General features: G+C 42.7%; 1 protein-coding gene across 1 annotated transcript; it reads left to right on the plus strand.

The window, feature by feature from the left end:
* Positions 1–8,061: 8,061 nt before the first annotated feature.
* On the plus strand, positions 8,062–10,618 carry mrm3b (mitochondrial rRNA methyltransferase 3b). Its single transcript, XM_036525133.1, has 4 exons — positions 8,062–8,488; positions 8,814–9,058; positions 9,279–9,446; positions 9,801–10,618. The coding sequence occupies exons 1-4, from the start codon at positions 8,079–8,081 to the stop codon at positions 10,373–10,375; spliced, it is 1,398 nt and encodes a 465-aa protein (XP_036381026.1). The 5' UTR covers positions 8,062–8,078; the 3' UTR covers positions 10,376–10,618.
* The last annotated feature ends 2,051 nt before the right edge of the window (positions 10,619–12,669 follow it).

The raw sequence follows: 12,669 nt of genomic DNA on the forward strand, positions 1-12,669 counted from the left end.
GAAAGAGCAAGTTAAAAGCAAACAGTAGCACATCTTTGCTCTGAAAAAATCTGAAATGTATCTAGCATTTTGCTGCTAATGTATTTGACTACGACAATATTTTTTATGTCAATGGGAATTGGCTTTTCCAATCTAGCACGTTGAATCTGTTGTTGTTTTATTAATTAAGTAAATAAAACAACAGCTATCACATGACGTGCTCGCAGAATCGTTTCTCTTGCATGGTGCAGATAAGCACGTGTTGCCGAGAATCTTGAATGGTGCTTGGCAGAATCTGTTTGGAGCATCTGGTCCTGATTGATCTCCCGTGGGGAGCAGTAATTAGCAAATTGCAAAATAGGGTTTTAAATAATCTGTCATCGATTCTTACTCCTCACATATACTTCTCACACCCTGGGATCTTTGACAACTCAGTTTTAGTCTCCTTTATTATTATTTATTACATCATAAGAAGCACAAAAATATGACCGGCCACAATGTTAATTTGTACGGTCTTTTAGTCCATCAAAGGCTAATTAATTAAAGTCCTTAATTAAAGATAGACATTGTCAGTAGGGAGGAAATGAATTACAGTTTTCTGGAATAGAAAACAAAACAATACAAATGTGCAAAATATGTTAAGCATCAGACGCTCTTATAATATTGCCCTGACAGATATATTGTCAGGGCAATATTACATATTGACTGACAGAAAGTAATAAGTTCTTCCCATGACACGCCATATCTAAGACAAAGAGGAATGAAAGATGGATGGTTAATGTTAGTTCACATACTCCAATTTTCTCTCTCTCTTTCTCTCTCTCTCTCTCTCTGGTCTCTGTCTTTCTCTCTCTCTCTCTCTTACCCCCCCCCCCCCCCCCCCCCCGCCAAAATAGAGGAGAGGAGGTGTCCATTTCCTCCAGTCCAATGTCTTGACCCTGTTCGATTAAAAGGTCAGAGCTAACTTACCTGAGCGGGAGCAGGGCAGGAAGAGGGAGAGGGGGGATTGGATAAGGGTTAGGCAGAAAAGTAAGACCACACACCTGCTCCCATTATTTTAGAACTGATGCTGTTTTGTGATGCTTAAGGTTGAAGGGGAAGCAGAGGGCCAAGGTGTAATTTACAACAAAAATGCGAACTCGGGTCAATGCAAGTGTAACTTGGTAGTATTTTGTGAACACAAAGTTTATTTTTTCCATAGTCCAATGGCTTATCCAGAGCTTTCATCCTCTCTCCCTTGTAAATTTTGACATTACATGTTATTGTAGCTTTGATTGTAGTGACAGACACATGCACATCCACCTTTGCAGGTACTAGGCAAGAATCAGAATTACACACACAAAAAAAAAAAAAAATTAAAACAAAGCCAGCGCATTTCTGTTGCATTCCTAAATGAATTCTTCAACTGCACGTATGCAAACAGGATGTTTCAATCCCATCAGCTATTTGGCAGGATCCTCAATAACTGAAATCGTGCCCTTTTCATATATGTACAATTACAGAATTCCATTGGGAGTATTCCATTCGATTTTTTTTTTATCCTAGTCAATCTTACCAGCCAATGAGTCAGGCCTGCCTCTCTCTGGCAGCCTCATGTACTGTATATACAGTGACAGCTGCATACTGCACAGAGATAAGTATGCACAGACCACCCCTAATGGCAGGGAGGATCACTGTGTGCTGTCTCTTATGTAATAATAATAAAAAAAAAACATCCACTGGGCACTGGCTGAGCATCATCCATTATATTACTTAAGAACCGCTTTGTCACTCTTGACTCAAGAATGGTAACCTAAACAAGGCCAATGGCATCCTGGCAAGCAGCCGATGAGATTTCAGCATCATTACATTACAGGGTTTTCTGTCCCAGGGCATGTGCTGGCTCGTGACCCGCAGGCCTTTATGTCCTGAAATCCCCTCTAATCTGTTTCCAGAAAGAACCACCATTCTAGACACTTTATCACAGTGATTATGTAATCAGCTGCAGTATGCTGCCGACCTCAGATAGCGGTGGCAGGGATGCCATTGGATTCCTGGTAAGTACTTCAGCCATCAATGCCTAGTGGCTATAGCTCTTGACAGCCGCAGTAAAGCTCACAAAGTCAGGCAAACAGTGAATATATATACAGCCGGTTTGTGCTGCTCTTTCCTGCCTTCTTTTTCACATTCCCCATGTCCACACTCACACCAATAAATTATGGCAGAAATAAAACATGCAACCATTTCAGAAATCACTGGAAGGAAACATGACGGTCTTGTGTTGATTTTTCTGAGGCATCTCACAACAGAAATCACTGACTGCTATTTTCCATATTCATAATGATTGTAAATTTCCTGTAAAATTGGCCATTTGATTATGTGCTCTGCTCAGTTCTGGATATATGCAGATGATGACATAAACACCATCAGTTAAACGCAGATAACTCAGAATAAGCCACCAGTGATCAGATTATCATACTTGTGGGAGGAGGATGATGGTTATTAAAATACGGAGGACATGAAATCTGAAAATCTGACGGGGATTGAAAGCGATTTCTGCAAAATAAAAGGGCACGGAACAGAACTGAAGTTGTCAGAGCTACTTCTGGTCAGTCTGACGGTGTAACTGTGAGTCTGTTGAAATCCTTGTGCACTGTAGTTGTGGTGACCTAATGGTGTCAGCTGTTTGGTGACAAGATAAGACAACTGAACATCAAACCTGGAATCTTTCTGCCATCCCACACTCAACTATGGAAGGGGTTTCCTTAAATGACTGTTTCTCATATATGTTGTGCACTGGTGTCACTGGAGTATTATTCATAGGTCAACAACAAATTAAGCACTTAAAGTGATCTGGTGTAATACTTGTGATGACCAACTTAGTAGTTTGACTTGCACTATTTGGCTAAACTGTAAACTTAAGTATGAAGCCCTTGAGAAGTGGATAAAATCATAACACTGCACTGCTGTGTGAGTGATCTCTTATTGTTAAAAGTTGATTTTGGTGCTGGAGTGAATCTGCAATTGTTGGCTGTATTAGCTCTAATGCAGCCTGAAACTAAGCATGTGGTCCTCGTGGGTCCGTACCTGTCAAGTATGTCTTTGTGTGTATGCTCACCTTTACACAGAGTGGCACCAGAGATAACTATATTATATAGTTCAATGTTTCTCAGCTATGGTCCTGGGTACCCATTGTGTAAACTGGTCTTCATTCCAAACGGACCTCCTTGTTTAACTAGGCTTGATTGAGCTTAATTGAATACTGGCCCGGATATTCTCTAGACCATTGTCTGTTACACAGATGTTCAGTAGACAGTAGTTCAGGCATATTTAAATAGGCTTCTTCCTCATACATGTGTCATTCAGTGTTTTGCCTGTGGTGAGGATCACAGTGCATCGGATACACCATAAATTGCTCTCACTTTCACAGTGGTGCAGACTGTGCGCTTTGCGTTTTCTTAGAGGAACTGTAAGGTTTTATTAAGTTGTGTTAGTTAATAATTGTCACTATTAAAATTTATTCAGGGTACCTATATTACCCTTACATTTGCTCAACTAAATGTGTTTTCAAACTAGTGCAAAATAGTCACATCTAATGGGGAATCCGTTCACTAATAATAATTAAAACGCCAGGGCTTCGTTGGCTTCGACATCAGCTCTTTAAGCAGACTGCATAAGCTCCTGGTTAAACTGAACCATCTTTTTCCCATTTTTTTTTTTTTTACGAGGCTGCTTCCTATGATCGCAAACACGTGTTACTGATACTGAACTAATGCGGCCGGAGAAGCCTGCCTGTCGGGATAGCGTCAGCAGCTAACAGGGAGCAGTCATACAGGTCTATGAAGCTGGTGCGCCCTCCAGTGGTCGATGAAAACAACCGCAATTCAAATCTTACGTTTATCATCTGCAACGATAATAGACGCTTCATGCGTGACTGTATTTGTATAATGTATTGGTTCAACCCATGCATTGAACCAGCTGATTTCACTAATTAGTTCTCCTTCTGAACTGTTAGAAACTCCAAGTGATTCTAACAAATACTGGGAGTACTTCAACTTCCTACACCCAGACTTTCCCACCTGTGGTTTATACTATGTTGATATTATTTATGACAGATGTGGGTGAGAATGTCAATGTGGCAATAAGTAGGATTTGTACTTTTATGTTTTTGTTTTTTTAATTATGCACTCCCATTCACCTTAAAAATTGCTCCCTCAAATGAAAGTATGCATATTTACACAGTTCTGTGTTTTCTCAGACACTTTCAGTCAGGAATTTATGATGGCAGTGTATTCATTAATGTCACACAATTCATTAAGTAATCAATACCTCAATATAGTTTAATTGCTCAACCAGTCTGCAGCTGAAAACCCTCCTGTCTCCAAAGGCCCTATTGAAAACAAGGTATATCAGATCCCCTTATAAACACAATCATACTCTTTTGAGGAAGTGAGCAACATTACGGTATTTAAGAATGTATGTACTGGCTTGCTTATATTTCTATAATTATAAAGCTCATTACAGCTACGATAGGGAAGACTTTCTGTGCCCACTATTCACCCTCCATGGATGTCACCATTTGTGGGAGTGGATCCAGCAGGGTACAGTAAGACAGTGGATCACAGTGAGAGTTCCAGTAGCATACAGTAGGAGAGTGAAGCATACAATATTTTCTCATAATTGATCTGAAGCAGAATAACATTATTCACGCAACAGTGTCTGACAGCTCATTCATTGAACATTTGGAGACTGGGACATTCCATATGCACGGCTCATTGCGTTTTCTAGCTGTTGATCACGGGTGATCTGTAATGTGGTTGTTTTGATCTTGGCAGATGTTGACTGAGTTACCCGAGGCTAACTCTTTGGCAAGGGCCCAACATCCTGTGGGCAACATTGGGCCAAGCTGTACCCAGGCTCACGTGAAGAATCGGACTGTTGCAGATAGGGACAAATACGTGCACCCGCTGAAGGCCCAAATGGAGTCCAACTACTTCCGTGTGCACCTCAGTGCCATAGATCAGATGGTTGCTGATTCTCAGTGCAGCCGGCACACTGTCCTGGCCTGTAAGCTCCAGGTGAGTCAGCACAGTATTACATTACATTACATGCATTTAGCAGATGCTCTTATCCAGAGCAACTTCCATCACAATAGAACATAAGTGTATCCATTCAATTTAAACGAGCAACAGTGTCAGGCCCGGCTATCAACATTCCCAAACCATTGCGTGTGAGCGCAACATGATTCAAGCCCTATCACAAGTTAACTTGCGCACTCTGACAAAAGCCAATTATACTACAACAGTTCCTAAAACACAAATTCATAATACATCTTAAGACTACATATACTGTAAAATTAACATCAAATGCAAGAAGTAGCAGGTGTTAAGGGGTGGGGATAGTGGTGGAACTGATATGCAGTCTGCAGAGGTGGGTACTGTAGTGTAGCTAGAGGTCTGGATTCGTGACCAGGTTTTGATTGGTTACGTTAGGCCACTCCTGCAGCACCCTCTGGTATGGATCTGAAATGGGGTTGATGGTAAGTCTTGTTTGAAAATGGTGAAGGATTGAGGCTCAACCAGCTGATCAGGACCTTCTGATACCATTAAGATCAGCCCGGCTCATCAGCGTGAAAAGACAAAAACTGAGGACGTGTGGTGTGCCACCAGTACAGTCCCGTGCTGAAAAGGATTCACAGCTGCATCTAATTGACTGGTCACACAGATGCACAGCAGACCAGACTCTGGGACTTGCTTATGGTAACAACACTTCCTCCAGAGTTTAGCATAACGACAAAAACCACAACTAAGAATTAGAGTGTTCTCCAGTAGTTCTTTGCTCCTCTTTCTAGCAGTGGTGTAAGGATCCTGTGGTGCCAAAGCCAGAGAAAAAGGACCTCCGAAGCACAAGGACATCATCCAGCTTCACTCAACTGTTTTATGAGTGAATGATTTAATCGTTTTGATTAAACTGATTAATTGTCTTCTACAAAAGACAATAAAAGGGCCCTACACTTGACACTGCTGGATGCTGTCAATATGACAACATAGCCTGGTGAGTGTTGACAACTCCTCTGTTCCAGCCTCTCTCTTTGCCACTCCAGGCAGCCCACCGTGACAACCTTCCATCACTTGTCAGGAGGATTCTTCAGTATTACGCTGCAAAATGAGAACAAGGGAAAAAACTGGTGAATAAGTTGATTACGTCCTGGAACACTGCCACAACCGATATCTGCAGGTGAGTGGCCAGCACAGGGTGTCAGACTGTGCTGTACCGTGGGTTTAAACCTGGTGAGACTCTTCTGGGGTATTTTCTGGGTTTATTGAATTTGAACTTTTTAGCTAGCCGAATAATACAGTTTTTACTGTTATCAAACTATCAAGGAGTCAATTAGGCAATTGTGTTGCAGGGGGTCAGATAAGTGGATTTTTAATTTTTTTTATCATAATGGTATATGTGTAATTCGTGGGCAGGGCAGTGCTTTTATGCCACCGCAATAACTTATAATGTCTCAAAAATCCACCTTAAAAAGATGCTGCAGTGCTGTGTTCTGCATACGGGCCATTTTTAGATTGCTGGGAATGAACCCCATATGCTATTCAGAAGATTTTAACTCAGATATTCTGGTTATTTTTAAGACCCCCTCATTTAGAAAATGTATGATGAAGATCATTGTCATTCTTATCACGTTATTATTTACATTTATTCATTTAGCAGACGCTTTTATCCAAAGCAACTTACATAGGTTACAGTTGTTTTTACAATTGTAAAAACAACTGGTCAATTGAGGCAATTGTGGGTTAAGTACCTTGCCCAAGGGTACAGCAGCAGTGTCCCAGCGGGGATCAAACCTGCAACCTTTCAGTTACGAGTCCTGCGCCTTAACCACTATGCTACACTGCTGCATAACGTTTGTTGTTTGTTTCTACAGTTACACATTTGCTTAACAGATGTTTTTATCCAGAGGGACTTACGCAGCTTACGTTTGCACAGCTGGATATGTGCAGAAACAATTGGGTAATGCATCTTGTGACAAAATTTAAAAAAAAAATCTCCTTGTTAGTTTCTTGGACTTTGAACATACAAAAATGACAGGATCCTGAAATGTTCAAGGGCTGTAATAGAAATTGTTCCACCAATAGATTGCTGAGGCAAAGCCTGCTGTTTTGAGAGGAAACATTTTTGCCACCATCTGCAGTGTCTCATTTTCCCTGTTGCGCAACAGCCAGATTTTATCAGAATATTGGTTTTTTAGCTTTCCCATAAATTTTACATTGATTCAATGCTGCAGATAAGATAAAGCCGTATTTTCTCTGCCCCTCTAAACCCCCGAAAATCTCTTCATTACTGTCAATTTCTGTCTTGGTTGGGCTGTTGGTGGCGTTCCCATTTTTGCGTTAGCTATGAATAATGTATAAACCACACTCTACCCCATCGGAACGTCTTGTCCCTCCTTACTATTGCCCTTGGCTAGTCTGGCCTGAGTCATCCCCACTCCCACCCACGGTTGCCGAAAGGTTTAAAGATAAACGCTTACACCGATCGAATGCTGACCAAGTAGCTACCTAGTGAATTTTAACAGACTACTAACGTTACGCTGATCTGCATTAACTACACTTTAACAGTTAAACGATCCCCAAATGTAGGTCAATACGTCACGACGTTAATTAAACTAGATACTTGACATTAGCAATCGTGCTATCCCCATTAACATAATAACGTTAGCAAGTTATCTTCAAGATATAATTAACAATAAAGTTGGCTATCAGTTCTAAATTCTTTAAAATTAAGAATTTTAAATTTAGAAGTGAATCTATGTCTTTATTTTAGGCATGACAGAAAGAAAATTCCTTCTCTGCTCCTGATCAATGATCTCTCTCCAGTTTTCAGATTTCAGGCTGACACACGCGTTCCTTCGTACGTCATTAAAATATGAAACTTTTTGAACCAAGCAGCACAGAATTAGCTGAAAGTGAATTTAGCGCTGTTACAACGTGACACCTATACGGTAACACAGCCTTGGAGCCGCGACGTCAGTGCAAGGAAGTCCCTCCCTTCCTCCGGCACAGCCAATCAAATGTCTATCTATTCTACCCAACATGGCGGCGTTCGTGCGCAGCATGGGTTGTCGGCTCCTAGTATCAGAGTTAAGTACAATTTTGACGGTCAAGGAGAATCCAGGTGCCAACTTGAAGAGGTACGTCCGCGCCTTAAGACGCAGACCCGTGAAGGTGCTGTACCCGGACGATGAGACCGAAAAGCAGCAGAAATCAAAGCAAAACATTTCCAAAGTCGTTGAGCAGCGACCGGCTCATCAGACGTTTGCTGCCCAGAAGAAGACGGTCTCAGAGAGCGGTATAAAAAACAAACAGAAAGTAGAGGACACTGGTGATGCCATCTCAAAGTTCTGGAGTAATTCTAAACAAGGCACTAAAGCCTCTGCAGACTATAAAATGCCATCTTCAGCATTTTACGATGATCTGGCCGGACTGCGATACGAGAAGGCCTTCCCTGGAGACAAGAGATTGGCGTGAGTTATTTCTCAATCCAAAGACAGCAATAGTTTTAGTTGCACACTCACTGCTGAGTAAAATCATGACTTTGGATAGGTAGGTACAGGTTATAAGCATAGATACCTTTCTAGCGAGGTAATGCAGTCAATGTTGAATGCACATATTTAGCCGTTTCATTTTTGGAGCAACTTTGAAGGAGTAGCGATCCAGCAGCCTGAGTGGCAAGGTTGAAAATTTAATTAACGCCCACCATCAACCAATAGTTTAGTGAATGACATAGCATTGTTTATACTGTGGACGTACACGTCTGGTGACATTCATCGCTACGTGCTCTTTACGCAGGAGGGTAGTTTGCGTGGCACGCTCGAGGAAATTTCGGGAACAGCAGGGCAAGGTGCTGCTGGAGGGGAGACGGCTGATCTGCGACGCGCTGGATGCGGGGGCCATCCCGCAGATGATCTTCTTCAGCACCGTGGAGCGACTACGCGAGCTGCCCCTGGACAAACTGCGGCGCACCAGCCTGGTAAAAGTGAAATTCGAGGAAATCAAGACTTGGTCGGACCTTGTGACTCCACAAGGCCTGATGGGTGAGACATATATTTGTGCGGTTTAGGTCCGCTTGCTTGCTAAATCAATTTAATATTGAGATATTAATTCCTTGATTGATAAGTGAAATGTATCAAACGTGTAACTGGTTAAAAAAAAATCTGTTGAAATATTCAAAATTATTTTTAATCAGAACTGCCATTAAATTATGAAGGGTCTTCGGTCTAACCTGTCAGTATCATTCCCACCCCTGCCGTGCAGCTATATTCTCGCGTCCGGATGCAGCGCGACTGGCGTTCCCCAGTGAGCAGCGGGGCCAGTCAGTGCCGCTTTCGCTGATCTGCGACAACGTGCGCGACCCGGGCAATCTGGGCACCATTCTGCGCTGTGCAGCTGCGGCTGGATGTCACAGTGTGTTATTAACCAAAGGTAGGGAAACTTGCTCTGGCCAGGAGGGGAGGGCTGGGGGAGAGGAGCTTATGGATGTTGTTATTGATAACAATACATTTTATTAGCGCTTTCCCCATGCTCAACACACTGTGCAGTGCAATGTGAAGTACTATGACATGTTTTATGAATACAAAGAGATTAAGAGTCAGTAAAACAAAGAATTTACCAAGTGCATATTGCACAATACTGTATGGGAAAAGGAAGGCTCAAGGTGCAAAACCTGGTAGGAGGACATTGGTTAGTGTCCAACACATGGGCACATTGGAATATAAGGTACTGCTTTGTGTCTGACATCACATAGACTTGTTCTCATGCACTGTTGTCTGTGTACAGGCTGTGTGGATGTCTGGGAGCCAAAGGTGCTGCGAGCTGCAATGGGCGCCCACTTCAGGCTTCCCATCATCCCTAGTTTGGAGTGGGACCATATTCCGGGACACCTCCCTACCATGACCACCGTCCACCTGGCTGACAACTGTAGCGTGATGGAGAAGGACGCAGAAGAAGCGGCAGCGTCAAGTCCACCCCGAAAAGCAGGAGATTATGGCTGGGTGAGCACCAGGCCTAACCCCAGAAACGTGCAGTACGAGGAATACTATGAGTCGGACTCTGACGATGAGTTGGACGAGGGAAGGCTTTCTCTCCCGGTCGTGGAGACCCAGCTTTACCATGAAAACTGGGCACAGGGTCACACCGCGCTCGTGATTGGTGGAGAGACCCATGGACTCAGCGTGGAAGCTCTTCAATTGGCTGAGAGAACTGATGGTAGAAGGCTCCTTGTTCCCATGGTTCCCGGGGTGGACAGTCTAAACTCTGCTATGGCGGCTAGTATTCTCCTCTTTGAGGGCAGGCGACAGTTTACGCTGCTTAATAGGGAGTCTGACAGGAAAACCAAATCCAAAATGCCATAACCATGGTGCTCCTCCGACACAGGCTTATTATTTTTATGTATTTAAAGCTGTAATTGTGTATGGAAGCTTTGACTTAACTTCAGAGCCTGTTAGTGTGTCATCGGGCTTACATTTCCCATCAGGGTGCTCTATTTCTGATTAAAACAGCAGCTTTGCTAGAAATATGTATGTGTGTTGAACTGTATATTCCCTCTTCCTGTTACTGTATATTCCCTTGTCGTCGGTAGGAAATCAATAAAAAAGAGGCCAAAATGACTGTCTGTTAATGTTCCATAGATCAGGATTTATGTGTCGTTTGCTAAAGTTGTTTCCCACTCAGCGCACTGGAAACTTCCCAGGATCCACTTTGCGGATGAGTCTTCACGCTCACCTCATAACTCCTCCAATATCCAGCTGGCGAGTCTGGCGAAAAAAAAAAAAAAGGCTGCTGGAAAACCTCTGAACTGCCAAGCTTTTTAGAATGGCACATCTCATCATTCACAACGGCTGTGGCTCCCACTGTGCAATCCGGGGATCCCAGAGACCATCCCTGGCCACCGCTGTCAGTTTGCAGCCTTGGTGTAGTATTTCTAGAACCGGACACAGCCGTGCAGTTCTTATCCCGGGATCCTGTCTTACACGGAGTCCCTAAAGAATGCTCGCACAGAGAACCTATTGTTCTAAACTCCCTAATTAATTCGAAAGCAGCTTCTGTCTTGCACTCAGCCGTGGCGTTCTGCATGTCCGATCTTGTAGTTCTAAACACATCCCAGCACCTACCTCTTTTACCCACTGGTCCCAGCCAAACCGGACACCGCAGCTTTGAACTTGCTGCCAGCTGGATGTACTGACTCAAAGAAAGAAACTGCCTCAGCCCATAGATAAAGTACTAAAACATAACAGCAGATGGATGGATAAACTGAATAGTGGTGTCATGGTAATACACAGTGTGTCACATACCCACTTTGTTCGGTTTAACGCTTTGACATCAGACAGAAATCATCTTTGAAATGGTTCTCTCTTCATTTCTTGCCTGTCGCAAATAGAAATGGAACTGCGTGACCTCACTACGTCTTCTCTCTCACAACCGTTTTCTCAAAATTCTCTCAGCTTTGTGAGGGTCACTGCATTTTCCGGTCAGTGAACTTCCGTGACCTCCCATTTCTGTATGGTCAGTGAGTGTGCAGCAACTGCTCATGCCTGTGTGCTTCTGGAAGCTTTTTCCCCTTCCTCCATGCTCTGAGTCACTGGCCCCATACTTTGCATTGTCTGGTTGGACACTTTTTGGTAGCCACTGGCTGTGTTGAGGGGTGGGTGGGTGGGTGAGGTGTTACCAACCTCACTGCAAAGCACTCTGACAGTTTGTGTCTGGATGAGAGGGGAATTGTGGTTTCCTCTAGGGTGATATTTTCCACTGCAAAACTTCAACAAGGAAAGTGACTGCATGCCAAAAACCCAAACAGCACGTACATACAAATGAAAATGGAAATAAAGGGGTAGTGCACAGAATAATTTAGCATTTATCACACGAACGCCGTTTTGGAAAGTTTTAAGAATAATCTTACTGAATGCATATTAGATGCATTTAATCAAGAGTTGATCTTGATTTACCAGTGTGTTCTACAGGAAGATTTTTATCAAAAGAGTATTGTACTTTTATTTACTGAAAATTGTGATTTAACTTCAAAAACATACAATCAGATTTATGGACAAAGTGACAGGGCAGGCTTATAAAAAGAGGCAGTACAGGCAACAAGTGTCTTCAAGACTTAGTGAAGCTCAACGGGTGATCCTTCATAAGCGTAATCTCACGACAGGGATCAGACAAGGTTGATCTCTGGGGTGAAGCAAGAAAGGAAGTCAGGTTTTAATGCCTGTTATGTCATGTTCAGAGAAACAAGCAGGGATCAACAGAGTCTGTGAAAATATACTACTCCAACAATCTGTTTAATTGATCTAGAGCCCAAGAAATTTCAGTGCAGGGATACCCTCAATTATATATAAGAGCCAGAGATACCTGGGGAGCAGTGTGGTGTGGTGGTAAGAGGCAGGACTAATTTCTTCACAAGTAAAAACTGCAAACCGTGCAAGTCATTCAGGATAAGAGTCTGGTAGGCAAATGCATTGTAAAGATACCAAACATAAATGTTGAGAAGATGATACCAATATGAAATGCAGCTTGTTATTTTAAGTTTTTATTGCTTCAGTTACTTTATTTTTCCATAACTGGTTGGCAAGTAAGCAGATTTTGAAAAAGAAAAAGCAATGGAAAAAAAAGCCAAACTAATAAGCAAGAAAGAGGAAGAAATGAAAGT

The sequence above is a fragment of the Megalops cyprinoides genome, chromosome 3 (genome assembly GCF_013368585.1).
Source record: "Megalops cyprinoides isolate fMegCyp1 chromosome 3, fMegCyp1.pri, whole genome shotgun sequence".
NCBI lineage: Eukaryota > Metazoa > Chordata > Actinopteri > Elopiformes > Megalopidae > Megalops > Megalops cyprinoides.